The sequence below is a fragment of the Crotalus tigris genome, unplaced genomic scaffold, assembly GCF_016545835.1.
Source record: "Crotalus tigris isolate CLP2741 ecotype Arizona unplaced genomic scaffold, ASM1654583v1 scf7180000017774.6281472, whole genome shotgun sequence".
Classification (NCBI taxonomy): domain Eukaryota; kingdom Metazoa; phylum Chordata; class Lepidosauria; order Squamata; family Viperidae; genus Crotalus; species Crotalus tigris.
In genome coordinates, this window is record NW_024096625.1 from 1,324,301 (window position 1) to 1,352,213 (window position 27,913).

At 40.6% G+C, this 27,913-nt stretch overlaps 1 protein-coding gene across 3 annotated transcripts in view; it reads left to right on the forward strand.

The window, feature by feature from the left end:
• The window catches only part of RBM44 (RNA binding motif protein 44), a 57,729-nt gene that overhangs the window by 17,267 nt on the left and 12,549 nt on the right, over window positions 1-27,913 (forward strand). For all 3 annotated transcript variants that reach the window (XM_039341941.1, XM_039341942.1, XM_039341945.1), the window contains 2 exons: window positions 16,790-16,875; window positions 16,951-17,024. In XM_039341941.1, coding sequence (XP_039197875.1) covers window positions 16,790-16,875; window positions 16,951-17,024 — 160 coding nt within the window. The remainder of the gene's footprint in view (window positions 1-16,789; window positions 16,876-16,950; window positions 17,025-27,913) is intronic.

Here is a 27,913-nt window from a genome sequence, read left to right on the forward strand (position 1 = left end):
AAAAGATCACTATATCTCTACAGAAATACACAAAACCAAGGTGACAACCTCCTAGAATCCATCTAGATCAATATAACAGGAAAAAATAATGATGTTATAGGCATATACTACAGGCCATCCAACCAAGCAGAAGAAATAGATGGACATTTTGCAAATCAGTTAAAATAGGAGACATACCACAGTAGTATAATAGGAGACTTTAACTACCCTGATATCAACTGGGAGATAACCTGCAGCAAATGGGAGATTGAACAGATTCCTAACCAACCTAACTGACAACTTTGTCACCCAAAAGGTAGAGGTAGCAATTAGAGGAAAAGCTATATTGAACCTAATTATTAATAACAGAAGTAATAGAGGGAATTGAAGTTGTTGAAACTTTGAGCGAGAGTGACCATTATATTGTAATTCAATATAATGCAAACACAAGCAAAAGAACAAAATCCAACCAGTGTCTTAAAATTTAAAAGAGCTGATTTTAATAAACTCAGAGACTTGGAAAGATTTCATGGATGAAAATCCTAGAGGGGAAAACAAGAAGTATGGGAAATTCTGGAAAATATGATCATAAAAGCCCAGTCCAGCCCAATACCATTGAAAAAGAAAAATAAGAAATCCAAGAAGAAACTAGAATGGTTGTACAAATATCTGTCTGATAAACTGAAAGACAAAAAGGACAAGTATAAAAAATGGAAAAAGGGACACATAACTAAGACAATATCAGCAGATAGCCCGAATCCACAAATATGAAGTCAGGAAAGCAAAGGCTAAGAATTGTAACAAAAGTTAAAGATAATAATAAAAAAAAGTTTCTTTCAACATATAAATAACAAGAAAAAAGTCAAGGAAACAGCCCACCTAAGAGTGAAGATGGCAAGGAAATAACAGCCAGTAGAGAGAAGTGGAGTTGCTTAATTCATTCTTTGCATCAGTCTTTACACAAAAAGAAACTATAGTCCAATTACCAAAAAGACAGACTAGAAAGAAGAATTAAAATAAGCAAGAAAATGGTAAGAGAACACCTGTTTGATCTCGATGAATATAAATCACCAGGACCTGATGGATTACATCCCAGAGTTTTGAAGGAGCTGGCAGATATAATCTCAGAACCATTGTATCTTTCAAAAATCCTGGAGCAAAAGAGCCAATGTGGATCCTATCTTCAAAAAAGGGGAAAAAATAGACCCAGGAAACTACAAACCAATCAGCCTAACATCAATACCTGGGAAGATATGGAAAAGATAATCAAAAAGCAGATCGGTGAACATCTAGAAACAAAAAAAAGTTATAACTAGAAGCCAGCATGGGTTTGTTAAAAACAGATCATGCCAAATCAATCTTATTTCATTCTTTGACAAAATGACTAAATTAATAGACCTATTCTGTGGACATAGTATATTTAAATTTCAGTAAAGGCATTCAACAAATTAGACCACAACCTACTTCTTGGTGAGCTAGAAAAATGTGGGATAGGCAGCATCATCACCAGATAAATTTATGACTGGCTGACAAATGGTACTCAACAAGTGGTTCTTAATGGTACTGAATATACATAGAGGGAAGTAAACAGTGGGGTTCCATCTTAGGCCGAGTATTCTTCAATATCTTCATAAATGACTTAGATGAGGGTATAGAAGGGACTCATCAAATGACACTAAGCTAGTAGAAATAGCTAAATTCCCAGAAGACAAAATCCAAAAAGATCTTGATAGACTTGAACAATGGGCCCTATCCAACAAAATGAAATTGAATATGGAGAAAAACTAGGTTTTACACCTAGGCAGGAAAAACCAAAGGTACAAGTGCAGATTAGGCGAAACCTGGCTCAAAAAGGGGTAACTGTGAGAGGAAACTTGGAGTGCTAGTGGATGACCACTTAAGTATAAGCCAATAGTGTGCAGCAGCAGCCAAAAAAGCTAATACAATACTGGGTTATATAAACAGGTACAGAATCAAGATCACGTGAAGTATTAGTACCGCTTTATAAAACATTAGTAAGACCACACTTGGAATACTGCAGGCAGTTTTGGTCACCACATTATAAAAAAGATGTTGAGACTTTGGAAAAAATTCAGAGAAGAGCAACTAAGGTGATTAAAGACCAGGAGACTAAAACATGAAGAACAATTGCAGGAACTGAGTATGGCCAGTCTAGAGAAAAGAAGGACTAGGGATGACATGATAGCAATATTCCAGTAGTTGAAAGCTGCCACAAAGAAAAGGGGTTCAACATATTTTCCAAGGCCACCAGAAGGTAAGACAAGAAACAATGAATGGAAACAAATCAAGGAGAGAAGCAACCTGGAATCAAGGCAAAACTTCCTAGTGAGAACAATTAACTAGTGGGACTGCTTGCCTTCAGAAATTGTAGATGCTTCATTGCTGGAGGTTTCTAAGAAGATGTTGGACAGCCACTTGTCTCAAATTGTGTCGGGTCACCTGGTTGAACAGGGGTTGGACTAGAAGACCTTCAAGGTGCCTTACAGCTCTGTTCTGGTTTATTGATTGATTTATCCTGACCGGAGAAGTGGAGATTGATCTGGCCTCTTCCACGAGTGACCGGGAAGAGAGCCATGACAATTCAAGACCACAGAGAGAAGAAAAGCCCCAAAAATGGACAAGAGGGGCCTCAGCCCCAGATGGCACTCAACAGGATGCTAATGAAGTGTCAAGGAAGGCCACTGGTCTATTGAATGCACTCCCATGCGATCAACACTGACCACACAACATGACCTCCCAAGGAAAAAGAAAGCAACCTCGAAGTCCAAGGAAGGAACACACAAGAGGTCAAGATCATAGTTCACCCCATTGTCTAGTGATGGTGAGGGAACTCTGACTAAGGACCCAAAGCCGCCCTTGAAAGTGCCTGTGACAGAGGAGAGAACCCTATGGTAAGTAGAACCATAAGGCCGATAACATAAGATGAGTAAATTATTGTAGGCTCAATGCTATCTGCATGGAGAATGTATATCCCATGTCCTTGAAAAATATGCTAAGCCACCTGGCTAAAGGGAAAATTTTTATAAAGCTGGGCTTGAGAGAAGCTTATGGTATGGATTAAAAAAGGAGACAAATGGAAGGCCACTTTCAGTTGCCCACTGGGCTTTTTTCAATTCCAGATCTTTCCCTTTGATCTGCAAGGAGCACCTGTAGTGTCCATGCAACCAATTAATGAAGTGCTTCATGAACACTTATTTAAGGGAGTTTTGGTTTACTTAGTAAATATTTTAATCTACATTGAAACTGTGGATGACCGCATGAAGCTGGTGAGGACTGCTGGAAAAACTTGTGCTCAATTATATGTAAAACTCTCCAAATGTGAGTTCCACAAAACAAAATTACTTAGGGTATTCTCAATTTTGACATAAGTTCCTAAAGCTCAGGGACTTCTCAGAGACTCGGCTCCTCGCATCACCCCCAGACTAATAGAACCTGTGAATGTGCTAATGGGGTGTTAGAACAATATCTTTGGTGCTATGTTAACTACCAGCAAGACAATTGATCAGACCTTCCCTTTGTTGAAGTGACATACAATAACTCAATACACAGTAGCACCGGTTTCATGCCATTCTGTGTGGTCATGAGTTGGGATTTTGTTTCCATGCCTGTTCTATCCCAGCCTATTGCCGTCCTTGTTAAAGGCACAAGGACCAAACCCCTGTTGATAAAATAGGCTGAAGACTTTAAAACAAAACAAACCCCTTTTAATATGGGTGACAAACCTGTCAAATAGTCCAAAACACAAACAGCAAAACTCAAGTCCAAATGAAGGAAATAGTCCATAGGAAACATGATGCAAACAGAAGAGTAGTCACAAGCAAGACAAACAGACCAGAATTCCAAGAAGTATTTTGCAAACGGTTGCCTTCAGCAACCAGCACCGCCCATACCTCCTCTTTTTATACAGCAGTCCAAAGGCGATGCCTCTCATTGCTTCTACTTTTACCCTGGAGTTGTCGTATTGACTGCTGCTGATTTACTCTCGCTAATTGACGTGTGCGAGCATCAGTTAGCAAGTTCACCAGGAACACGACTGGAGGGCCCAGGCTCTGCATCAAACCGTGAGTCCTGTAATTCATCAGAGCCTCCCTCTGCCCCTGATGGCCCTTCAAATGCCTCCTCCACCTCCTTCTCAGATTCCTCAGACTCAGCTGTTGGGAGCACAGGCTGGCACGGAATCACAACACTATCCCGCACCGCAGAGCCCTTCCCCCGGGTCTGCCGATCCAGATGCGGTCGAGATGGGAATTGTTCATGAAAGGCGGTCACCAAGGCAGGAGCATGAATGGTGGTCACATCCTCCCAGGTCAACTCCTCCGGTCCGTAGCCTTTCTATTCAATCAGGTACTGGAAGAGACCTTTCACCCAACGGGAGTCCCGAATGCTGGCAACCTCGTACTCGGCACTGTCTCCATCACGTTCCAGTGGGGGAGGTTTGGCTCGGCAGAGTAGAAAGTCGGTTGCTCAGGGACCAACAGAGAACAGTGAAAGACCGGATGTAGCCGCATGGAACGTGGCAGAGTTAAGCGATAGGTGACCGGATTGATGACAGCCTCGATTGGGAACGGTCCTACATATTGGTGGTCTAATTTCTTGGCTGGCTGGGTTGACAGTAGGTTCCTGGTGGACAGCCATACCTGATCTCCCACCATTAGTGGAGGCATATCCCACCTTGACTAATCAGCAAATCTTTTGTAGTCAGCCTTGGTCTTCTCCAACTGTTGCTGCATCAATCGATGGATCGCCTGTAACTCTGCCAGGTAGTTGTTCGCTGATAGTTCCGGTGCATCTAGTGGGGAAAGAGGGAAAAACCGAGGGTGATAGCCCATATTGGCTAAGAATGGTGTCATCTGTGTGGAGGTGTGCTGTGAGTTATTGAACGCAAACTCAGCCACCGCCAGATAGTCCACTCAATTGTTCTGCTGCTGATTGACGTAGCAGCGCAGATATTGCTCCAGAATTCCAATAATCTTCTTGGTCCCTCCGTCAGTTTGGGGATGATGTGTGGACGAGAGGCAGATCTTGACATTCAATGCCTGCATCAACTCCTGCCAGAAACGGGCTGTGAACTGGGTCCCTCTATCGGACACAACCCTATCAGGAAGATCATGCAGCCGGAACACTGCTGGATGAACATCCACCGGTGGCACGGGCAGACGGCAGGACATGGCATGGAATGAAATGCGCCATCTTGGTCAGCATGTCCACCACCACGAACACCGTCATAAATCCAGAACATGGTGGTAAATCCATCAGAAAGTCCATGGACAAAGCTCCCCAGGATCTTTTGGGTGTCGGCAAGGGTTGCAGTAGTCCGGGTGAGGCCCCTGTCGCTGACTTGGCCTGCCTACATGAAATACAAGATGAGACGTAGGTCTGAACGTCGTGTCGGATTCGGGGCCACCAGAAGGTACGGGAGACCAAGTTCAGGGTCTTGAACAGGCCAAAATGCCCACCGCTGGATTGTTGTGACACTGGCTGAGGATGAGTCCCCTGAGCGGGCCTCCAGGAACATAGAGCCGATCCCAATAGTGGAGGAGTCCATCCGTGACTGTCCATGGGGAATTGGGCCCCACCTCCTCCTTTCACTGAGCCACCCACCCATCCTGCTGCTGGGCCTCCTGAATCCGAGCCCGTACATCTATTGGCTCCCGCACCGCAGCCAAAGACTCAATAGGGAGCACTGTCCTGGGCAGAAGCTTGTCTTCTGCTCGGGAATATTCAGGCTTCCTGGACAGAGCATCCGCTCTTTGATTGTGATCGCTGGGTATGTACGTCATCCGTAAATTGAACCTCGCAAAGAAGAGAGACCACCGGATCTGGCATTGGTTAAATTTCTGAGACGTCTGTAGGCTTTCTAAATTGTGTGGTCCATCCGGACCTTGATTTGATGCCGCGCCCCTTCCAGATGATGCCTCCAGGCCTCAAATGCCATTTTAATGGCCAATAGCTCCTTCTCCCAGATGGTATAGTTGCGCTCTGCGGATTCAATTTCCATGAATAGTACACGCAAGGGAAGAGGGCACCGCCGGGCGTCATCGCCTGGAGTAACACCGCCCCAATGGCAATGTTGGAGGCATCCGTCTCCATGACAAATGGCCATTGCAGGTCAGGATACTTCAGGATGGGCTCCTTCATGAAGGCTTCCTTCAAAGCCTGGAAAGCCCATTGTTCTGGAGCGTCCCACTGGTCTTTTTCTGCAGGAGCTGAGTAAGGGGGGCTGTCATGGTAGCAAACCCAGGGATGAAAGTCCGATAATAGTTGGCGAACCCAAGAAGTCGCTGGACATCCTTCACACGATGTGGAGGTTGCCAACTCTGCAGAGACTCAACCTTACTTGGCTCCATAGTGATGCCCTCAGGAGAAATGCGGTGACCCAGTAACTTGATAGCCGTCTGGTAGAACTGGCACTTCTCTAGTTTAGCATATAGCCGATATTCTCGGAGCCGCTGCAGGACCTGACGGAGATACTGATGGTGCACCTCGCGTGATGGGGAATAGATCAGGATGTCGTCCAGGTAGATCACAACAAACTGATCTAACAAGTCCTAGAAAATATCGTTCATAAAGTGCTGGAACACGGCAGGGGTGTTGGTCAGGCCAAATGGCATCACTGTGTACTCAAAGTGCCTGTACCGAGTACCAAACACCGTCTTCCACTCATCACCCGACCGAACTCTGACAAGGTTATAAGCTCCACCAAGTCCAGTTTTGTGAAGATCTTTGCCTCATGGAGCCGGTCCAAGAGTTTGGGGATGAGGGGCAGCGGGTATCGGTTGCGCACAGTGATGGCATTTAATTTCCTATAATCACAGCAAAGCCGCAATTCACTGGACTTCTTCTTGACAAAGAGTACAGATGCAGATACTGGCGAGGACGAAGGCCGACTAAAACCCTGAGCCAAATTCTTGTCCAAAAAGTCCCACAACACGGCCAACTCGGGGTCCGACATGGAATACAATCGCCCCACTGGGAGAGGCACGTCAGGGACTAAGTCAACGGGGCAGTCATAAGGCCTGTGCGGGGGCAATCGATCCGCCTTAGTCTCGCTGAACACATCAGCATAATCTGCCAATTCAGAGGGTAAGGAGACCCCCATGGTCCCCTCTACCTGACCGGGACAGATGTGGCGGGTGTGGTCCACGCACTGCAAGCTTGGAAAGGTGACCAAGTTCTGTGACCAATAAATCTGTGGGTCATGCGTCTGGAGCCATGCCATTCCCAAGACCACGGGGAAATGCAGCTCTGATGTGATATAAAACTGAATCGTCTCCTCATGTGTACTGATGGCCATACATAGCAGTTGCATGGCGGCCTTAATTGGCCCAGACAGAAGCACTCAACCATCAATGGTCTCCACTAACATCGGCGGATGCACCGGGCATTGGGGAATCGCCCATTTAGCCACAAATGCTGCGTCCATAAAGTTTGTAGTAGCCCCAGAGTCAATCAACGCATGGACAGGAATCCCCTTGGGCACCTTAGGAAGAATCAGGCGCGCCTCCAAGATCAAATGTTTTGGGGATCCGTGGGCAGCATCTGAAGGGTGTGGCTCAGAGTTGCGGGATGCCCAACCCAAAAGGCCTTTCAGGTCAGGCATGGGCTGTTTCCCGACAGGGGAGCCGATGGCAGTCTCAGGACCGGCTCTGTCACAGATGCCCCTCGTCACTTTTTGGGGCAGGAAGCGGCCAAATGCCCAGGGTCCCCACAGTAAAAACACAACCTCCCCGAACATCGCCTGTTCATCTCTGCCACCGATAGACGAGGTCTGGCAGCACCTAACTCCATTGGCTCCTCCCTCTGGACTGGGGTCGCACTCACAATGGGGGTTGTATGGGTCTCTGGGGTGGCACAGCAACTCCTTCGCTGCTGCAGCCGGGCGTTGATCTGCAGACAGAGATGAATGAGCCCGTTAAGGTCCGGGGGAAGCTCAACACGGGCCAACTCATCCAACATCTCCTCTGACAGCCATCCTGGAAAGTGTCCATGAGTGCAGCCTCATTCCAGGCTAAATCCTGGCTAAGCAGCCGAAATTCGCTGATATAGCCCTGCAGGGAGCGTCAGCCTTGCCTCAGAGCTTTCAAATGGTGGGTAGCTGTCTGGGTCTTGATGGGTTCCTCATACATCAACCGTATATAATTACAAAACCCCACAAAGTTGTCCATCAATGGACTAGGTTGGGCTAGCAAGGGTGTGCCCCAGTGAGCTGCAGAACCAGAGAGCAGGCTTATCATAAACCCCACTTTATCCTGGTCAGTGGGGAAATCATCTGCTTTCACACTGATATACAGGTGACATTGTCCCATGAAAACAGGAAACATGTCCGGGTTGCCATCAAATTTGTCCGGCCGCACAACTTGGCATTTTCTCCTGGGTGGTGGTGGAGCAGCAGGAACCTGGGCAGATAGCTGAGCAACTTGGGCAGATAACAAAGCCAGCTGCTGGGTGAGCTGGGCGTTCTCAGCACGTAGCTGCTCCATGATAGTAGGGGGTGAGGCTAAAGGCAAACTGTTCTATCCCAGCCTGTTGCCGTCCTTGTTAAAGACACAAGGACAAACCCCTGTTGATAAAATAGGCTGGAGACTTTACAACAAAACAAACCCCTTTTGAACTTCCGGTGGATCTGCGCACACGATGGCGGCTACTTTGTAGCCGTCCTCCTGGGTAAGTGTTTGAATCGCTATGAACAGCGGACATCAGCTGTTCAGCGGTTCAAAATCCCCCTCCCGGGCAAAGGGGGGGGGAAGAGGGTTGTCTGAATAGTGGTAGAGCCTCTTATGCACCCCCACGTCTTTTTTGGGGGGGGTGAAAAGAGTGCTCCCACGGAGTTCAGACTGTCTCCGCTTCCCAGCTGCTTTTGTCCCTAGGGACAAAACAAGCCGCTGCAACCACCTCCGCGAATAAAGTGAACTGGTGAGTTTTTCTTAGAGGCAGACAGAGCTGAGTAGAGGATTTAGCTTTTGCTTCTTTGATTTTATTTGGATTTTAAGTTTAAAGATTTACTTTTACTTTTATATTCCCTCTTTTTATTTATTTTTTTTCCCTTTGTTGAAAGGGAAAGTAAAATGGCGATCGGCAGGCTTTTCGGTGTTTTTTTTTCCCTTTCTTTTTTTTTTCAATGACTGGAACGGAATGTGGACTTGATTATTTATAATGATTTTTTGATGTTGGGTTTGGATTTTAGAAGCATTATTATTTTTGTTTAATTTCTTTGTTTTGTTTTTTTGTATTTTTAAAAAATGGAATGGATTTTTTTTATTTAATCTTTTTTTTCTTCTTCCTTTTTCCTTTTTTTTAACTCTTTTCTTTTTATTATAATGATCTCCTTTTGGAGGATTTTTTTTTATTTTTTGGAGTTAATCTCTCTTTTTCTTTTGCTTAATTTTTGTAATTTTTAAGAAGGAGTAAAGATTTTTTTAAGATGGCTCCAAAGCGTCCAGTAATTCCTACAGTTCCTAAGGTGGTTTCTTCTTCGGTGTTATCATCAGCACAACAACCTAAATCAATAGTTTCACCCTCTTCCTTGGTACAGCCAATAATGGTGAAGGACTTGCAAGATATGATGGGAAATGTTATATCTCAAATTAGGGGAGAAATGAAAGAGATTTTAGAGGAAAATAATAAGATTTTGAGGCAAGAGATAGTTTTGGCTTTAAAAGGAGTTGCCTCTGTTCTTGAAAAGCTGAACTCTCGCATAGAAGAGGTAGGAGAAAAAGTGGAATTGATGGAGGGAAAATTTGAAAGCATGGAAAAAGAGATGGAAAATTTTCAAGATGAGATTCTTATGCTTCAATATAGACAAATGGAATATGCTTTAAGAATCAGGGGTTTGAGAGAGTCTGTGCAAGGAGATCTGAGAGAGATGGTTGCAAAGGACTTTGCTGTGATTTTGAATAAAGAAAAAGAGGAAATACTTAGTGAAATTGAAAAATCATTTAGAGTTAACTCTGTGGTGGCAGAGCAAAAGCATTTGCCAAGAGATGTGGTAATTTACTTTGGGAAAAGATCCATGCGCAACGAAATTATACAAGCTTTTTATAAGAAGAGGTTTCAAATTGCTTCACAAGATGTTATAATTCTAAAGGAGATCCCATCTAAAATTTTAAGAAGAAGAAAGGAGTTTGCTTTTTTAGCAGATGAACTTAAAAAGAGACGAATTTTGTTCAGATGGGATGTTCCGACTGGAATGGTGGTGAGTTACCTGGGGATACGTTATAGACTTAATACTGTTTCTAAAGCAAAAGACTTTTATACTTCGGTCCTGGGGGTATGTTCATCGCCATCTACTAAGTTTAAAGCTTTGGAAGAAAAGAAGATAGAATTGCAGTCTGAAGAGCCTGTACTTATGAAAATTGGGAAATCTCAGTTTGAGGGGCCTCAACAAGTTGAGATGGAGGAGCAGAGGATAACCTGTGCAACATATAACTGTAAAGAAAAGGAGCAACAGAAGAAGGTCAAGGAAGCCTCACAAGTATTGGTTTCTGAATCTGCGGGAGAAGTAGGATTTATAAATTTTTTGGAGCAACCTTTAAGGGTAGAATTGCAGTCTGAAGAGCCTATATTAATGAAAAATGGGAAATCTCAGTTCGAGGGGCCTCAACAAGTCGAGATGAAGGAGCAGAGGACAACTCGTGCAACATATAAATGTAAAGAAAAAGAGCAACAGAAGAAGGAGTTTAAGGAAGCCTCACAAGTATTGGTTCCTGAGTCTGTGGGAGAAGCAGGATTTATAAACTTTTTGGAGCTACCTTTAAGGGCAGATTTCAAAGCACTTCTTTCGAGGTTTATGGATAAGAGAGACTGATAAGGAATGTGTTTACTGTGGATGGAATTGGTTACTGGAGAGAAGATTATGGAGATCGAATGAAAATTCTAGATAAGAAGTTTAAGTACTTAGTTTAAGTATTCAAAAGAGTACTTACTGAGTCCGCGGGAGAAGCAACATTTACAAACTTTTTGGAGATACTTTTAAGGGCAGATTTCAAAGCACTTCTTTTGAGGTTTATGGATAAGAGAGATTGATAAGCAATGTGTTTATTGTGGATGGAATTTGTTATTGGTAAAGATTTAAATATGTATAAGGGAATTTTAATGTTTTAAGTAATGTTTAAATTTGTATTTTGGAGGGAGTTTATAAAGAATGATGGATAATAATATAAGTATGATATGAAAAGGTTCAGAGTATATTATAATGTGTTTAATGATTGGGCTTTTTATTATTATTATCATTATTTTTAAGAGAAGATAACTTATTTAATTAAATGTATTTAGATTTGTTTAGGATTTATATGTCTTTTAAGTTTTTTTTGATAGGAGAGAAGATTATGGAGATTGAATGAAAATTTTAGATAAGAAGTTTAAGTTTAAGTACTTAGTTTAAGTATTCAAAGGAGTATTTAGTCTTAATGGTATAATGAATGTTTATATGTTTATTTTTGTGTTTTAGGATAAAGAAAGAGGGAGAGATTAGATTTTATATTGTAGGTATAGATATTTAAAGAAAGTAATGTTTAAATTTATGTTTTGGAGGGAGTATATAAAGAATGATGGATAATAATATAAGTATGATATTAGAAAATGTTTAGAGTATACTATAACGTGTTTAATGATTGCAATTATCATTTTTTAGAGAAGATAACTTATTTAATTTAATGTATTTAGATTTGCTTAGGATTTATATGTGTTTTAAGTTTTTTTTTTTTTTTTGAAAAAATTTAATTAAGCCTGTACTCAGCTCTGGGAAGGTTGGGAGAGGGTTTGGGAGTTTTGGGGAGGTGGGGGAGGGTATGGGAGGGTGGGGGACTTTGGGGAAGGGATTTGTTTTGTAAAATTTAAAAACTTTCAATAAAAAAACCCCTTTTAATGTGGGTGACAAACCTGTCAAATAGTCCAAAACACAAATAGCAAAACTCAAGTCCAAATGAAGGAAATAGTCCACAGGAAACACGATGCAAACAGAAGAGTAGTCACAAGCAAGACAAACAGACCAGAATTCCAAGAAGTATTTTGCAAACGGTTGCCTTCAGCAACCAGCACCGCCCACACCTCCTCTTTTTATACAGCAGTCCCAAGGTGTTGCCTCTCATTGCCTTCTCCTTTTACCCTGGAATTGCCGTATTGATTGCTGCTGATTTACTCTCGCTAATTGACGACGAGTGCGAGCATCAATTAGCAAGTCCACCAGGTGTGAGTCCTCTGAGTCTGACTCATTCTCCTCACACAGCTGAGCTTCATCAGAACACGACTGGGGGGCCCAGGCTCTGCATCAAACCGTGAGTCCTGTAATTCATCAGAGCCTCCCTCTGCCCCTGATGGCCCTTCAAATGCCTCCTCCACCTCCTCCTCAGATTCCTCAGACTCAGCTGTTCAGAGCACAGGCTGGCACGGAATCACAATAATGCCGGAGCTTCCACAACAGTCACCCCAATGTACATCACTGACTGAGTGGGTGAAATCATTGCAAACCACGTGGCAAGTTTGCAAAGCACTAGATGATGTGAGAGACACTTATAAATATGCCGACAAGAAGAGAACCCCACAAAAGGATTACAAAATCAGAGATGAAGTGTACCTCTCCATAAAATAACTGCAATCCAGACAACCTTCAGAAAATTGGGCCCAAAATACATTGGATCTTTCCCCATAACCAGAGTTATCAACCCAGTTATAGTAGATTAAAGCTATTCAAATCCCTCAGAAGAATCCAATCTCATTTTCTATGGCAGGTTCCTAAAACCCACAGCCACCTTGCCCTTGTGAACACCAGTAGAGCCACATCCATCCCCTATTCTCATTGAAGATGAACAATATTTTGAAGTCAAAGATATCCTAGATTCATGCACATATAGGCGCAAACTCTAATATTTAATTCTATGGAAGGATTTTCCACCTTCTAATACTGAATGGGTTGATGCCCAACATGTGCAAGCCCCATATCTTTTGAGTAAATTCCACAGCAAGTTCCAGATAAAACCCACTGAATCATTAATCACTTTTTTTTTATCTCTCCAAGTCTAATTCTTTTCCAAGGGGGACAGAATGTCAGAACTGCCATCATACACTGAGCTTCACATTTGCTAGCTGCCAGTCTGCCATGGGCATGGGGGGAGGCAGGGAGCTAGATGAGAGAGTGGAAGTAACTATTCATTGTGCCTTCCAAAAACACCATCTCAAGGTTAAAGCCATGGGAATAGAATGCAATGGCTAACCAGCCAGCAGTTATCAAAACAATCTATTCAAATATATCTGAACAGTAAGGGACTATCAAAGGGGAGGAACCAGGGAGGAATTGGATAGAGAAAGTTAACTGAGAAAATTTGGCACACAGATCTTTAGTTCTGGCTTTGCTGTGCTGTAATCCATTTGGCTCTTAGTTTTTGTCTTTGCTAAGGGGCCATGTCGGGCCAGTTCTGATATTAGGTTAATTTCTCATTTAATTATATAAATCATTTTTTCATAGAAATATGCTGAAACAACTTTCAAAACAATAAGAAAATGTATAAAAACTAACTTCTATTTACTTCAAAAAGTAAATAGACTGCACATTCCAAAAAGCGCAGTTCTGTTATGCTAATATTACTTTAAAAATTCATTTCATAATTGATGGTATCAGTTACCAATACAAATTGACAATTAGTATTATTAATTTGTAAAATAAATAGTTTTATGTTGTGATCTATCTTTGTCAATTAGTCTTTCTCATTTCTCGTTTGTTCTCTTATGTTTGATATATCATTATTGTTATAGGTATTTGCAATTTTAGGAGGTTTAAAGAGTGAAATTGGGTCCTTAAGCATTGAAAAATTGTATGTCCTAAATTCTGCCAAAGCCCAAAACACAATTTCTTTGGCTCTACTTAAAAGGATACAAACTATTTAAAAAAACCAGACCTAACAAAAGAGGAGGTGAAGTTGCATTATGTGTTAGAGATCACTTCTCTACAGAGACGCACAGAACAAAGGATGAAAGCCTTTTAGAAGGTTTATAGGTGAACATAAAAGGAAAAAAGAATGACATTGTCATAGGTGTATACTACAGGCCACCCAACTAAGCAGGATAAATAGATGAACTTTTTGCTATCAGTTAACCAATGTATGTAGGAAACATGCCACAGTAGGAATAGTGGACTTTTAACTATCCTGACATCAACTGGGAGACAAACTCTGCTTCAAGTGGGAGATCAAACAGATTCCTGACCCACATAGCTGACAACTTCATCACCCAAAAGGTAGAGGTGGCAATTAAAGGAAAAGCTATACGAGATCTTATTCTTAGCAACAGCGAAGAAGTTATAGAGAGCATTGAAGTTGCAGGAATTTTAGGGGAGAGTGACCATGTCATATTAGAATTCAATATAAACAAGACACAAGCAACAGAATATAATCAAACCAGTGTCTTAGATTTTAAAAGAGCTGATTTTAACAAACTTAGAGAAAGATTCCATGGATGAAAATCCTAGAGCAAAAAACAACTCAAGAAGCTTAGGAAAATCTGAAAAATACAATTATAAAAGCCCACTCCAATTCAATACCATTAAAGAAAACCAAGAAAAAAAAACACTGAGAAAAAAAATGTACAAAAAAATGGAAAGAGGGACACATAACTAAGGCAGAATACTAACAAATAGCCCAAACCTGCAAAGATGAAGTTAGGAAAGCTAAAGCTTTGAATGAAGTAAGACTTGCAACAAATGTTAAAACAATAAAGAAAGTTTCAACACATAAAAACCAAGAAAATAGTCAAAGAAACAATTGGTCCATTAATGAGATAAGATGGTAAAGAAGTAACAGGCAGTAGAGAGAAAGCAGAACTATTTAATTCATACTTTGCATGTAGTTTTATGCAAAAAGAAAACACTTCTCAACTTACCAAAAACAACCATAAATGACAGGTTAGGAATGCAAATTAAGCAAAAATAAGGTAAGAGAACATCTGTCAGCTCTAGATGGATTCACATCACTGGGTCCTGACGGACTACATCCCAGAGATTTGAAGGAAGTGGCAGACATAATTTCAAAACCATTGAAACACGTCTTTCAAAGTTCTTGAATCACTGGAGACTGGAAAAGAGCTGACATAGTTCCCATCTTCAAAAAAAGAAAAAAAAAAACATCCAGGAAACTATAAACCAATCAGCCTGACATCAATACCTGGGAAAATCTTTGAAGAGATAAGCAATAAATCTCTGAACACCTAGAAGCAAGCAAAGTTATAACCGATAGCTATTGTGGATTCATCAAAAACAATCATGCCAAACAAGTCTTATTTCATTTTTCAACAAAGTGACTAAATTAGTGGATCAGCGAAATGTTGTGGACATAGTATACTTAAATTTCAATAAAGCATTTGATAAAGTAGACTTCTTGGCAAGCTAGGAAAATGTAGGATGGACAGTACCACCACCAGATGGGCTTGTGATTGGCTGACAAATCATACTCAGTGTGTAGTCCTCAACGGAACTACATCTACATGGAGGGAAGTAAGCAGAGGGGTACCCCAATGTTCCATTTGGGCCCAGTATCTTCAATATCTTCATAAATGACTTAGATGAAGGAATAGAAAAGGAACTCATCAAATTTGCAGATGACACTAAAGTGACAGGAATAGCCAACACCCCAGAAGATAAGCTCATGATCCAAAGTGATCTTGACAGACTTGAACATTGGACCCTATCTAACAAAATAAAATTCAACGTAGATAAAAGTAAGATTTTACATTTAGGCAAGAAAAAATAGGGACAAGCTAAGTGAAATTTGGCTTAATGTCAGTAATTGTGAGAGGGATCTTGGAGTCCTAGTGGAGAATCATTTAAATATGACCTAATAGTGTGTGGCAGCAGCCAAAAAAACCAATGCAATCCTAGGCTGCATTAATAGAGGTATAGAACCAAGATCACTTGAAGTTTTAGTACCACTTTACAAAGCCTTAGTAAGACCACACTTGGAATACCTCATCCAGCTCTGGTCGTCACAATATAAAAAAGATATTGAGACTCTGGAAAGAGTACAGAGAAGAGGAACAAGAATGATTAGAGGACTGGAAGCTAAAACACATGAAGAGCGGTTACAGGAAATGGTTATGTCTAGTCTTATGAAAAGGGGAGACGTGGCAGTGTTCAAATATTTGAGGGGCTCCTGCAAAGATGAGGAGATCAAACTATTTCCCAAAGCACTAAAAGGCAAGATGAGAAATTAACCAAGGAAAGAAGCAACCTAGAACTAAGGAGAAATTTCCTAACAGAGTAATCAACCAATGGAACAGCTTGCCTTCAGAAATTGTGGGTGCTCCATCGTTGAAGGCTTTTAAAAAGGCTGGACAATTATTTATCTGACATGGTGTAGGGTCTCCTGCTTGGGCAGGGGGTTGGACTAGAAGATCTCCAAGGTCCCTTTCAACTCTGTTATTCCATGTTCTACATTCTACTTAATTTGGTGATTTTGTCTTTTATTTGTCTTCAATTTATTTTTAAAGCTAACAATGTTCTGCTTTTATCAACAGAGGGAGCTAGAATAGATAGATTGTTAGAAAACAATCTGCAGCTTATGATATAGATGTTCTTCCCGCCCCAAAAGAGGACTATAGAATATTAGAAGAGAAAAAGCAAGGTCAAATAAAAATTCACCCTACGTAATCTAGGAATGTACCCCTTGAGTTAGTAAGAATTGTCAGGAAAAAAATTCCACAGGAATTTGTTTTTCTAAATACTTTGCACTCTTTATCTATTTATGTGACATTTCTTTTTGTTTAAGCGTAAATAAGTACCTGAATTATATGCTTTGTATATTTTTAGAAACACAGACAATAGACGGGAGGAAACATTTTTTGAAAAACAATTATTTTGTCCATGTTGATGGTCTGAGTCCTTCAGTATCAGAAGTAAGTTAAGATTAAAATATGTTTGTTTCTCTTGATGCTACTCTGAAAGTACATTTATCTTCTTGATTATTTCAGGTTGATCTTTGGCTTCATTTCCAGAAGTATAACATTTCTGAGGTTTTGGTTTGTGAGTATTCTGAAAATTACAGGTATGTGTGTTGGACTGTCATGTCTGGGCCTGCTGCTATTAGGATATTTGAACCAAGCATTTAGGGATACATTATGAATATATTTGGAAGTGAGTTAATAACTTATTGAAATAGTACATTCTGTCATAGTCCTTTCTGCTAGTACGATGTCTGTTGGTAGTTTATGGCAGTAAGTATATTTTTTAGTCACTTTGGTAGAAATATGTATGTTTTCCATATCAGTAGAGACAAATATGAACTTAAACTGATTACCAACTCTGAATATATAGCTATACTTAAACACATGTATATGCACATGACTTTGGCAAAAAGAATGCTAGCATGATCTAAATATAAGAGATGTATATAATTTTTCTGAACTTGATTATTGTTTGGTAGACATGAGTAGAGAAATAGTATTTAATAGGATAATAAGGAGTGAGAAAGACCGGAACCCTCTCTTCCTTGGAATTTAGAAAGCTGTCTGCTTTCTGCATTGCTAATAAAAAGCTGTTCTCTTCACAAACACCCTTCCCCTCCCCCACCATAATGAGATGTAAGAATCAACTTGAACAAAAAGAAAAGCCACAACAATAGATAGATAAAAGAAATTTTATTTCAAGGCAGAAATGTAATTTCAGAAAGCAGCTCAGACTTGACTCTCCTTAGTTCTCTCGAAAGTAAAGGGAAGGAGGGTGGGGGTGCATTAAAACTTGCAAGTTTTTATTATCTTACAGCATCATCAGCAACAAATCTTTATTTGGTTGTAAACTAGCAAATAGAATTCAGAAAATACAGTTAATTAGAATGAAATTGAAAAGAATATATATTCTCTGTTTCTGATAGAGAAACATTTGTCGCTGGTGAGGATTGAACTTGGCTGTTGACAGAGAGATGGAATTGGATTGATCTGATAATACCATTTTGAGATAAAACAAATTAGAATGGCCAAGCTATTTAATAAAAAGTGGAAATAGTAACTCCTGATGTGCATCTGCATAGAGGAAACAATAGAGCATAGCACGTTCCATCAATTCAATTATTCCACCACCGAATGGACACAGTCTTTGTTCAAAGGGGATATTTGTATTTTCCTTATGGCTTATTGGAAGGACATTGAATCTAGCTGAAGAAAGGGCCCTTTGGAATTTTGGGATCGTTATGCAACTAAGAAATCCTCAGATCATCAGGCATTAGATTCTCATAGTGCAAACCTTACTGTAAACTGTGCATGCGAGGGATCTACTTACATGCTTCTCCTCCCTCCCCAAGTCCATGGAAAAATTGTCTTCTATGAAACTGGTCCTTGGTGCCAAAAAGGTGGGGACCTGTCTTCAGATGGGACAGGAAAAGTATTCAAAAAAAGAGGCAATGGAGGACTTCAAAAATAACATTGGGGACATTGATCACTCTCAAGAGGGTTATCAATGTGAAATTGAAAAATTGAGAAAGATAAGTTTCTTGATATGATGGTGTAATCAGTCATGTAGGGCCTTGTGCCTATACAATGTGAGGACTCTGTTAGATGGTCAATAATAACAGTGCCATTCAAAATTTCCAGGTTCAACTTAGAGAATGTCTGCAGATTCTGTAAACCCTAAAATTTTGGGTGTGGTCATGAGATTCTCTGATTAGGAAGAGTGGGAGAGTCTGCAAATTAGATGAAATTTTAGACAATTTAGGAAATAGCTGATTGTCATTTGGGCCTAATCTGGCATTTAAGTCTCTGCAATGATGCAGTGGGAAAATTGAAGAGCACTGATATAATTTTCCACTTTTCCCCAAAATTTCAATAATGCATAGTCAAGGGATGTGAGAAGGTATATAGAAATTGATGAGAAGTCATTTCTCCAGAAAAGTTCAGAATACCTGTTTGTACAAGATCCTCAAGTGGGTATATCGACATAATCTTTGTATTTAAAGTGGTTTTTTTATTATTAATTTTTTTATTTTCAATTATACATTACATTCATAAAAAATACTTCAGATAAAGAATAAAATAAATTTATACACACAACTTTCGGTATTGCTCACCCATTTTCCCCCAAACTGCATCCACCCTCTAACCTCTTCTCTCACTTCCCTCTTTCCCTCTTCTTCCACACTCTCCCCCTCTCCTCCTTCTCCTCAACCTTCCTACTTGCTTCTCCCCTTCCTCCTATCTTCTCACTCCGGATGCGGTCCAGGGGAAATGCCCGAGCAATTCCTCTCTCCAAATTAAAACATCAATATTGTATACAATAAAAATATTTCTACTTATCTGAGCTATTTAACCTTCAACCCATCCTCCCCCCACCCCCCTCCCCCCTCCCCCCCAACTTCCCAGAGCCAAGTACAGGGTTATACAAACGTATTAAACATAGTTATTTAAGTTTACTAATTATACAATAACCAAAATCATACTAACCCTTAACTCTCTTCAAATTTTAACATCATAATTTTATAAACAAATCCATTACTCATAAAATAAATGAAACTTTGTAGTTCCATATTTCTTCTGAACATATTCTATCCATCTTCTCCATACAATAACATATCTCTCGTGAATGGTCCTTTAGATAAGCAGAAATTTTAGCCATTTCTGCTAAATTAGAAACCTTAAATACCCGTTCTTCTAAAGAAGGCAGAGAGTCCTTCTTCCAATATTGACCCACCAATAATCTTGCTGCTGTTATTAAATTCAACATTAAAATAGTTTCTTAAGCATCAAAATACACAAAAATACCCAAAAGAAATAACTGGGGAGTAAACTTAATCTTCCTTTTAAAAACCTTTTGAATGTTCCACCAAATCATAATCCAAAAGACTTTAATATTTTTACAAGTCCACCATACATGAAAATAGGTTGCATCCAAGCAACCATTATTTAAAGTGGTTTTAAATATGAATGTTCAGACCTGCACAATGTCTATCTTGTCCATGGCCAGGATTAGCTAAAAGAGATAATGACTTATATTCCTCAATAAAGAGGTTGTTTGTTGACCATGTCTCTTGGAACATAAGAATGCTGAATTAAGAGAAGTAATTTATAAAGGCAGGGTTTCTATTTCTGGCTTCCCATCCAGCAATGTTTCAGAAAAGCAAGGAAAGTGATTCTAGTATAGAGCTTCCTAGTATGTTGATTTGCTTAGGGGACAGTTTCCTAGGGGTTTTCATGTCTTCGAGATTCTTGTGATCAGTCCACACTTGAAATGGTATTTTGCTCCCCTCTAGGAAATGCCGCCAGGTTAAAAGAGGCCAACGCACAGCATAGGCCTCCTTCTCCCATGCCGCACACCTCTGTTCTGTTTCAGATAACTTTTTAGAAATGTAAGCACATGGTTGCAGCTGGCCCTCCTTGTTCCTTTGGAGGAGGACTACTCCTACTGCTATGTTGCTAGCATCGACTTGGATAAAAAAAGCTTCCTCCGGTCCAAGCTGGCTCCTCAGAGAAAAGTCTTTTTAATTTTTCAAAAGTGGCTTGACATTCTCCTGTCCATTTCAGTGGCTAGCTAGGCTTTGGCTTATCCCCACCTTTAGTTTTTAGCAGATTTGTGATGGGGAGTGTTATTTGCGCAAATGAGGGAGTGAACTGCCGATAAAAATTTGCAAAGCCTAAGAAGCTTTGGAGTTGTTTTCTGGTGCAGGGCAAGGCCCATTCTAAAACGGCCTGCACCTTCTCCGGATCCATCTCCACCCCTTCGGTGGAGATGCGATAGCCCAAATAACCGATGCAATCTTTGTGGAATTTGCATTTGGACAGTTTTGCATAAAGCTTAACAAAGCGCAATTTATTTAGTACCACTCTAACCAATTTGACATGCTTAGCCTTGGTTTTGGTATAGATTAGGATGTCATTCAGATAAACCAAAACCTCCTTGTATAAATGCTCACGAAGGACCTCAATCAATTGCATGAATGCCAACAGGAGCCCTTGCAGTCCAAAAGGAAGCACTTTAAATTGGAAACACCCCATGGGGCAATTGAAAGCGGTTTTCCACTCATCCCCCTCCCCTATTCTTATTCGATAGTACGCCTCCCTCAGATCTAGCTTGGATAATATTTTGCCTTTTGACTGGTGTGCTACTATGTCTTTCATTAGGGGGAGGGGGTATAAATTCTCCACGCACACCGCATTGAGCCCCTATAGTTCATGCAGAGACGAAGACCCATCCTTCTCTCTGAATAATACAGGGGCGGCCACCCGTGGTTTAGCTGGCTGAATGAAACCTCGTGCCGAATTCTTGTCAATTAATTTACAGAGTTCCTCCAATTCCCTGGGGGTCAAGGAGTACAGCTTTGGCTTTGGGAGTTTCACCCCGGGACAATTTCAATAGCACAGTCTGTAGGGCAATAGGGTGGAAGCTCATCCGATCTTTGCTCAACTGAACACTTCAGCTAAATCCCGGAATTCCCGTGGAGGCTTTGCAGCTCTTGTTCATTGAGGGTGGAGGCTATATCGTGGCACAGTCCATGCCTCCTACCTCTGCTCTTGGCCGGAGGAGGGGCCCTTCTCTTCAGGAGTTTCAAGAGTCCCTCCCTCCAATTGACTATGGGGTTCCATTTCTTTAACCAGGTCAGTCCCAGCACAAGCGGCCATTCCATCCCAGGGGCTGCCACAAATGCTAAAGTCTCTGAGTGGTCCCCCATATGTATCTTCAGGGGCTTGGTGGCAAAACTAGCAGGAACCCCCCCTGCTATAGACTCATCGTTGGCAAAAGGTGATTGGGGTCTTGAGCTCCCTTAGGGGCACTCCCATATTCCCCACTAGCTTCGGACTGATTAAGCAGCAGGTGCAGCCCGAGTCCAGTAAAGTTGCTAAGTTTATCTTCTTCCCGGTGCCCGGTATGAACAGTTCTAAGGGCACAGTTATGGGGTCAATCGGCCCACTTACCAAGGGATCATCCTTGTAGTCCGCTGCCTCTGAGTCATATTTAGGGGAAGTTGGAGCTTGATCCTCAGCTTTAGGGGCTCGAGGAAGCTCTACATACTCCTCTGATCTCATTGCCGATTCCCTTGGGTGTGGTGTGGCTTTCGTGGGTCTCCTGATGGATTGATGATCTCACCTTTTCGCTGGCACTTTGCTGCGACAGTCGACGTCTTGGTGCCCCTCCTTTCCGCATTTGAAGCAAGCAGTGGAGCCGGGAGTTGCCGGCGAAGTGCGGGCGGTTTCTCCTCTCCGGCTGCAGCTTCAAGCTTGTTCTCACTGGGCAGTGCAGGTGCTTGCGTTGATCTATTTCAACCTCCTCTGCCAGCAGGCACCTGTCGTACAGCCTCCCTGGTGCTCTACAGGCCACACAGGTGTACAGATCTTTGTTTAACCCATCCTGGAAGCAGCTTACCAGGATGTCCTCTGGCCAGTCCAAATAACTGGCTAGCTCTCAGAATTCTTCTGTGTACTTGGCTACTGGCCGTTGCCCTTGCTTCACCGTTTTTATGCGTTTGCGGGCTTTCTTGTCTATAAGGCAGTCTTCAGAGTAGCGACAGAGGGCTGCCATAAATCGGTTGAAATTTCTTAGTTCTGGCAAATTGCAGTTGTACAGGGTCACCATCCAGTCGGCAGTGGTATCTTCTAAAGCCAGGGTGACCCTGCAATTCCTCGTCCGTGGGCAGCGTTCTCCTGTATAGCTGCATGTAAGTGAACACCTGGGCTAGGAAAAACCCCAGTCTTTTAGAGTTTCCATCAAACTTCACCCACAATGGGATCGGTTTCACCTCCAAAGGCTGGGGTGATCTGTCCCTGGGTCTTTGGGGGGGTCGCTCCCACCATGCCCTTGCTGCTGGAGGCGCCGCCATCACTGCTGCCTCTGGCTCTTCTTCATCTGCTTCCTCCTCTGCATCTTCCTCTGATCTTGGGTACCTCTTCAGTTGGGCTTTTAGCTCCTTGAAAGACTGCCTCCATCATTTCCAATTTTGGATTCGCTTTCTCCTTTTTGGAGGGGCAGGCTCTGGATTTTTCTTTTTTGCTTTCTTCTTTCCTCTGCTTCGCATGAGAGTTACTTTCTGGGCTTTTCCTTCCCAATCGTCTTTTTTTCCAACCCTGAGTGACCACATGGCTCAATCTGCTTCTCCCAAGGGTTCAGCCTCCTCCAGGTTTCTGGAGGTGCCTTCCTCAGGGTCTGCCAAACTGGCGTCTCTGCTCCAAGTCTCAATTTCAACTTCTTCCATCTTGCTGTTAGGAAAAGGTAAGTTGGTTGCAACCCACCTCGGTAGGGCTGTTGCCTCTCCGAATTGGGCACTATGTAGATCTTGCCTTATGTAAGGATCTACCTCGGCTAAGCCTCCCAAGAAAGCAGAACATTATCTCAACAGGAACTTTTATTAGGGGCTAATGATACCAGGGATGGCAACGCAAGATCTGGGGAAGAACCTGCGCAAATAACATATTAAAAGCAATTTTATTTCTCCTCCCCCCAGAGTCCCAGTGTCCGTTTGAAATCCAGCCAATCCACAGGTGGCATAATGTTTTGGTAACTGGCTCCATTGGTGTGTCCTTCAAGGTCTCTCTTGCTTTCGTTTCCTCCTGGCTCTAAGTACCAACCGTCACCCCGATAAGGGAGATGCATTCCTTCTCCTGTGGGAAGGGCACTGCAGCATGACAGTGAAAGGTATCTCAGCGCATCCCCCCTCCCAACAGAATGGCAGGCCCCAAAGAATGTTACAAAGGCAAGCAAAGCATAGAAAGGGAAAAAGGAAAAGAATACATTTCTCTGGGGACCCTGACAGTAACTGATATCACCCATGAAATGACACTTGGGATAAAATGAGATCCAAGGTCCTTTCAGCATCTAGGAAGACAAACTGGTTATAGTTTGGCCTTCCTTTGCCATTTTCATGCTGCTGTATGGAGTCAAATAACCTTGGTGGTGATTTGCACTTAGTGTGATAGACATTAAGATATCATTTTTTCCATATTGGTGTAATTTGATGGGAGGGATTGATTCCATCCCTGGTGATGATGTTTTCCTATCTCCAAGGCTGCCAGTGTTGTAATTTCATATGATTCCTGGGACAAATGTTTATCTGGGAAGCTAAAATGTGACAGTAAATGCATGTGTTAAACCACAAAATCTATGTTATGTTCCTGGAGTGGGACATTGCCTGGCTCAGATTGTGGTTCCCAAGGTTTTAGGTGGTCAAAACCTTTCTCTTGAATATGAACAACATTTGGTTTATTATTCTTGGAACTTTCTGCATGTTGTGATGCTTTGACGGGCAGGATGGAGGGATTTGAATCTGCTGCAGTGAACCAAGGTTAAAGGAATGGGCCTCCATGCTATTAAGTCTTTTTTCAACATGCTGGTAGTCTCTTAGGTCAGCGGTTCTCAACCTATGGGTCGCGACCCCATTAGGGGTCAATCGACCATTTTTCGGGGGTCACCAAAGGCGGCGATCCGCCATTTTCTCCCCTCCGGGGGCGCTGCCGCGCATGCGCGCTGTGCATGGGGGCAGCGGCGCGCCTCCCATGGGGCGGCATTGCGCATGCGCGCCACGCATGGGGGCGCGCCCGCGCATGCGCGCCACGCATGCGCATAACGTTTGTGTGACGGGGGTCGCCGTCACACAAACGTTGAGAACCGCTGTCTTAGGTAATTGTGAAATCAGGTAAATTAAAGGTCTTGCTTCTTTACATGTTGCTCCTAGAGTTTTTCTCAAGTAGTCCAGTCTTTGGATAATACAAGTAATTCTTGACTTATAGCAGTTCATTTAGTGACCATTCAAAGTTACAACGGCACTGAAAAAAGTAACTTATGACCACTTTTCAACAACTGTTGCAGCATCCCTATGGTCACATGATTATAATTCAAATACTTAGCAACTGACTTATATTTATAACAGTTGCAGTATCCTGGGGTCATTTGATCACCTTTTGCAACCTTCTGACAAGCAAAGTCAATGAGGAAGCCAGATCCACTTAACAACCATATTATTAACTTAATGATTTAGTGATTCACTTAACAACTGTGGTAAGAAAGGTCATAAAATGGAGCAAAATTCACTTAACATCTGTCTTAGTTAGTAACAGAAATTTTGGGTCAGTTGTAGTTGTAAGTTCAGGACTACCTGTAGCAGCTTGTTGTGAACCTTCAAACTTCCAGACCTCTGGTAAGGGACCTGAGATTGAAGGAAGCACATATCACCCAGAGGGGTGAGAAGAGAATTTTTTTTTATATTTTACACAGGGTTTTTTTTCTTCATAAAGTAGTAAAATGAAAATAATAAAATCAATACAGATTTAATTTTTTTAAAACCATTCATTCTGCCTAAGTAGAAAAGCAAACCCTGGGAGACAACCTTTCCTTAAAATGAACTAGGTTAGGGCAGAAGATAGAAAGGAATATCGAGTGAAAAAGCTGGGGAAAAGATTACTACCATCCTGTCCTATTAAAGAAGCACAATTGGAAATCTGCTGACCATTCAATCTGAAAAACTTAGTAGATGTCAGTAAGCAGAGTATAAACTGTTTCAATGGATAGATTGTCAAAAATTCAGCACATTCATTAGAATGAAAAAGATTGTAGTGTTTCCTATGTAAAACCCTAATGAGATTAGTCTCTTTGTCTATGCTGTAAATGGGGCTTCAGATGCCTGAAGTTAATATAAATATTGGTATTATTTGGATAACATCAAGTAGATGGTGTGAGTAGTAGAATACTCTTATTTGTGCAACTATGATAAAAAATGATTAATTACTTGCATATTAATGAGCATAGATATCCTCATAATGAAGTAAATGTCCTTTAGATATTCGATTATTGAGAACCATTGTTTCTGAGCCCTGAACTCATGATAAAGATATTTTCTTTTTTTTGTTTAAATTTTTTATTTATTTTCTAATGTTACAATTATATCTTTGAAAAACAACGTGGCGGCTGAGTTACAATGATTCAATTACATACAGATATTATTAATACAAGTCTCCAACTGTTTCAGCCAATATTTCCTCTTTTTCCCTTAATATGTGCTGTTTCTTATTAGTATACTTCTTATTCTATCAATCAGATACAAATTAATTTTCTTACATTTATCAATAACTTTTAGTTTATATATGTCTTAATTATTTTAACATTCCAACTTTTGGACCATCAATAACCTAATAATTTTTCCCAGTTTTAATTTTCCATTAATATTTAAATTTAATGTTTAATATTTATCATTTCCAAGTTTTAAATGACCCCAATTCCCTTTGTCACAATTCCCCATAACATCTGGTGTTCAGGGTACATATCTATCTCAATTCTACATCAACAAATTGATAGTTTAATATAGTTTAATATATAGATAATATATATATATAACATTCTTAATATTTAGCAAACAGCATGTTGTCTGGGTTCATGTATTTAAAAAAACATGAATAATAATTATAAACAATAAGGTAAATTGCTCATTAGTCTTCTTCTTGCTAATATATATTCAGTGTTGCATAGCACGTTCCTTTCTCTCTAACTCTTTTTCTAGACATTGATAAAAATTATCCTATGTTCTAAAATACACTGAATCTTTTTTCTCTTTTATCTTTAAAGTCAATCTATCCATTTCTGCACACTCTAAAATTTTCTTAATTAGTTCTTCTGTTGGTAAATTTTCATTTTTCCAATGTTGGGCAAATACAATTCTTGCTGCAGTTAGTACATGTAGAATTAAATATATACAGTCTTTCTCATAATTTGCTCCTGTTATTCCTAACAAAAATAATTCTGGCTTAAAATCTATTAGTTTTTTAGTCAATTCCTCCAACCATAAGTGTATTTTTGACCAAAATCTTTTAGCTTTAGGGCATGTCCACCAGATATGGTAATAAGTACCTGGCTTTTGATTGCATTTCCAACACTTGTTTGAAGTATTTTTAAATATTTTTGCTAATCTCACTGGTGTTAAATGCCATCTGTAAAACATTTTATATAAGTTTTCTTTATATGCCACTGCTTTCATTAATTTCTTTCCCATAACCTTTGCCAGTTTTCTAATTCTATATTATGTCCAAAGTTCTTTGCCCACCTTATTATTATTTCTTTTACTTGTTCCTCCTCCATCTTTAAGCTTAACAGATATTTATAGAGTTTTTAATCAGTTTTTCATCTGTTTTTCGCAGTATCTGATTGAATTCTGTCTGTTCTTTATAAAATCCCATTGTTTTAGCATCTTTTTCATATCTCATTTGGATTTGCAAATATGGCCCCCATAATAGATCAGTACCTTGTTCTTGTAAATCTTGTCTGTCTTTCAATTTCCCTTCATTGTCCAAAATATCTTTATAGGTCACAACTTCGTCATAATTAATTAAATTTGGGTAAGCAAATGCTTCCATTGTTGAAAGCCTTCCAGGTATCTTGATATAAATTTTCGCTTTTATTTTTTCTCATTCTAAAAGAAGTGCATTTCTTATAAAGTGGTTTTGAAAGTATCTATGAATTTTATTCTTCCCATACCACAGAAAGGCATGCCAATCAAATTGTAGGTCATGCCCCTCTAGGTATCGTAGTCTTTTATCTCTGAGCATTATCCATTCTTTAAGCCATGTTAATATAGTTGCTTGATAGTATAACGTACAGTCCGGCAGTCCAAATCCTCCACTTTTTTTCGCTTCTTGTAACATTTTCAGTCTGATTCTAGTTTTTTTTTCTTGCCAGATAAATTTCAGTATTGTTGTTTTTAATTCATCAAAAAAGGCTTTTCCCAGTCTTACAGGTATCATTTGGAATAAAAAGAGTATTTTCGGTAAGATATTCATTTTTACTGTTGCTATTCTCCCCAGCATTGAAAGTTGTAAGTTTTTCCATTTTTCCAGATCCAATTTTATTTGTTTTAGCAATTTTACATTTTATCTTCTTTTATTGTTGCACATCTTACTGTTAAATAAATTCCCAAACATTTAACTTTTTTAACTATTTGAAAATTTGTTTTTTGCTAGTTGTTTTTTTGTTTTT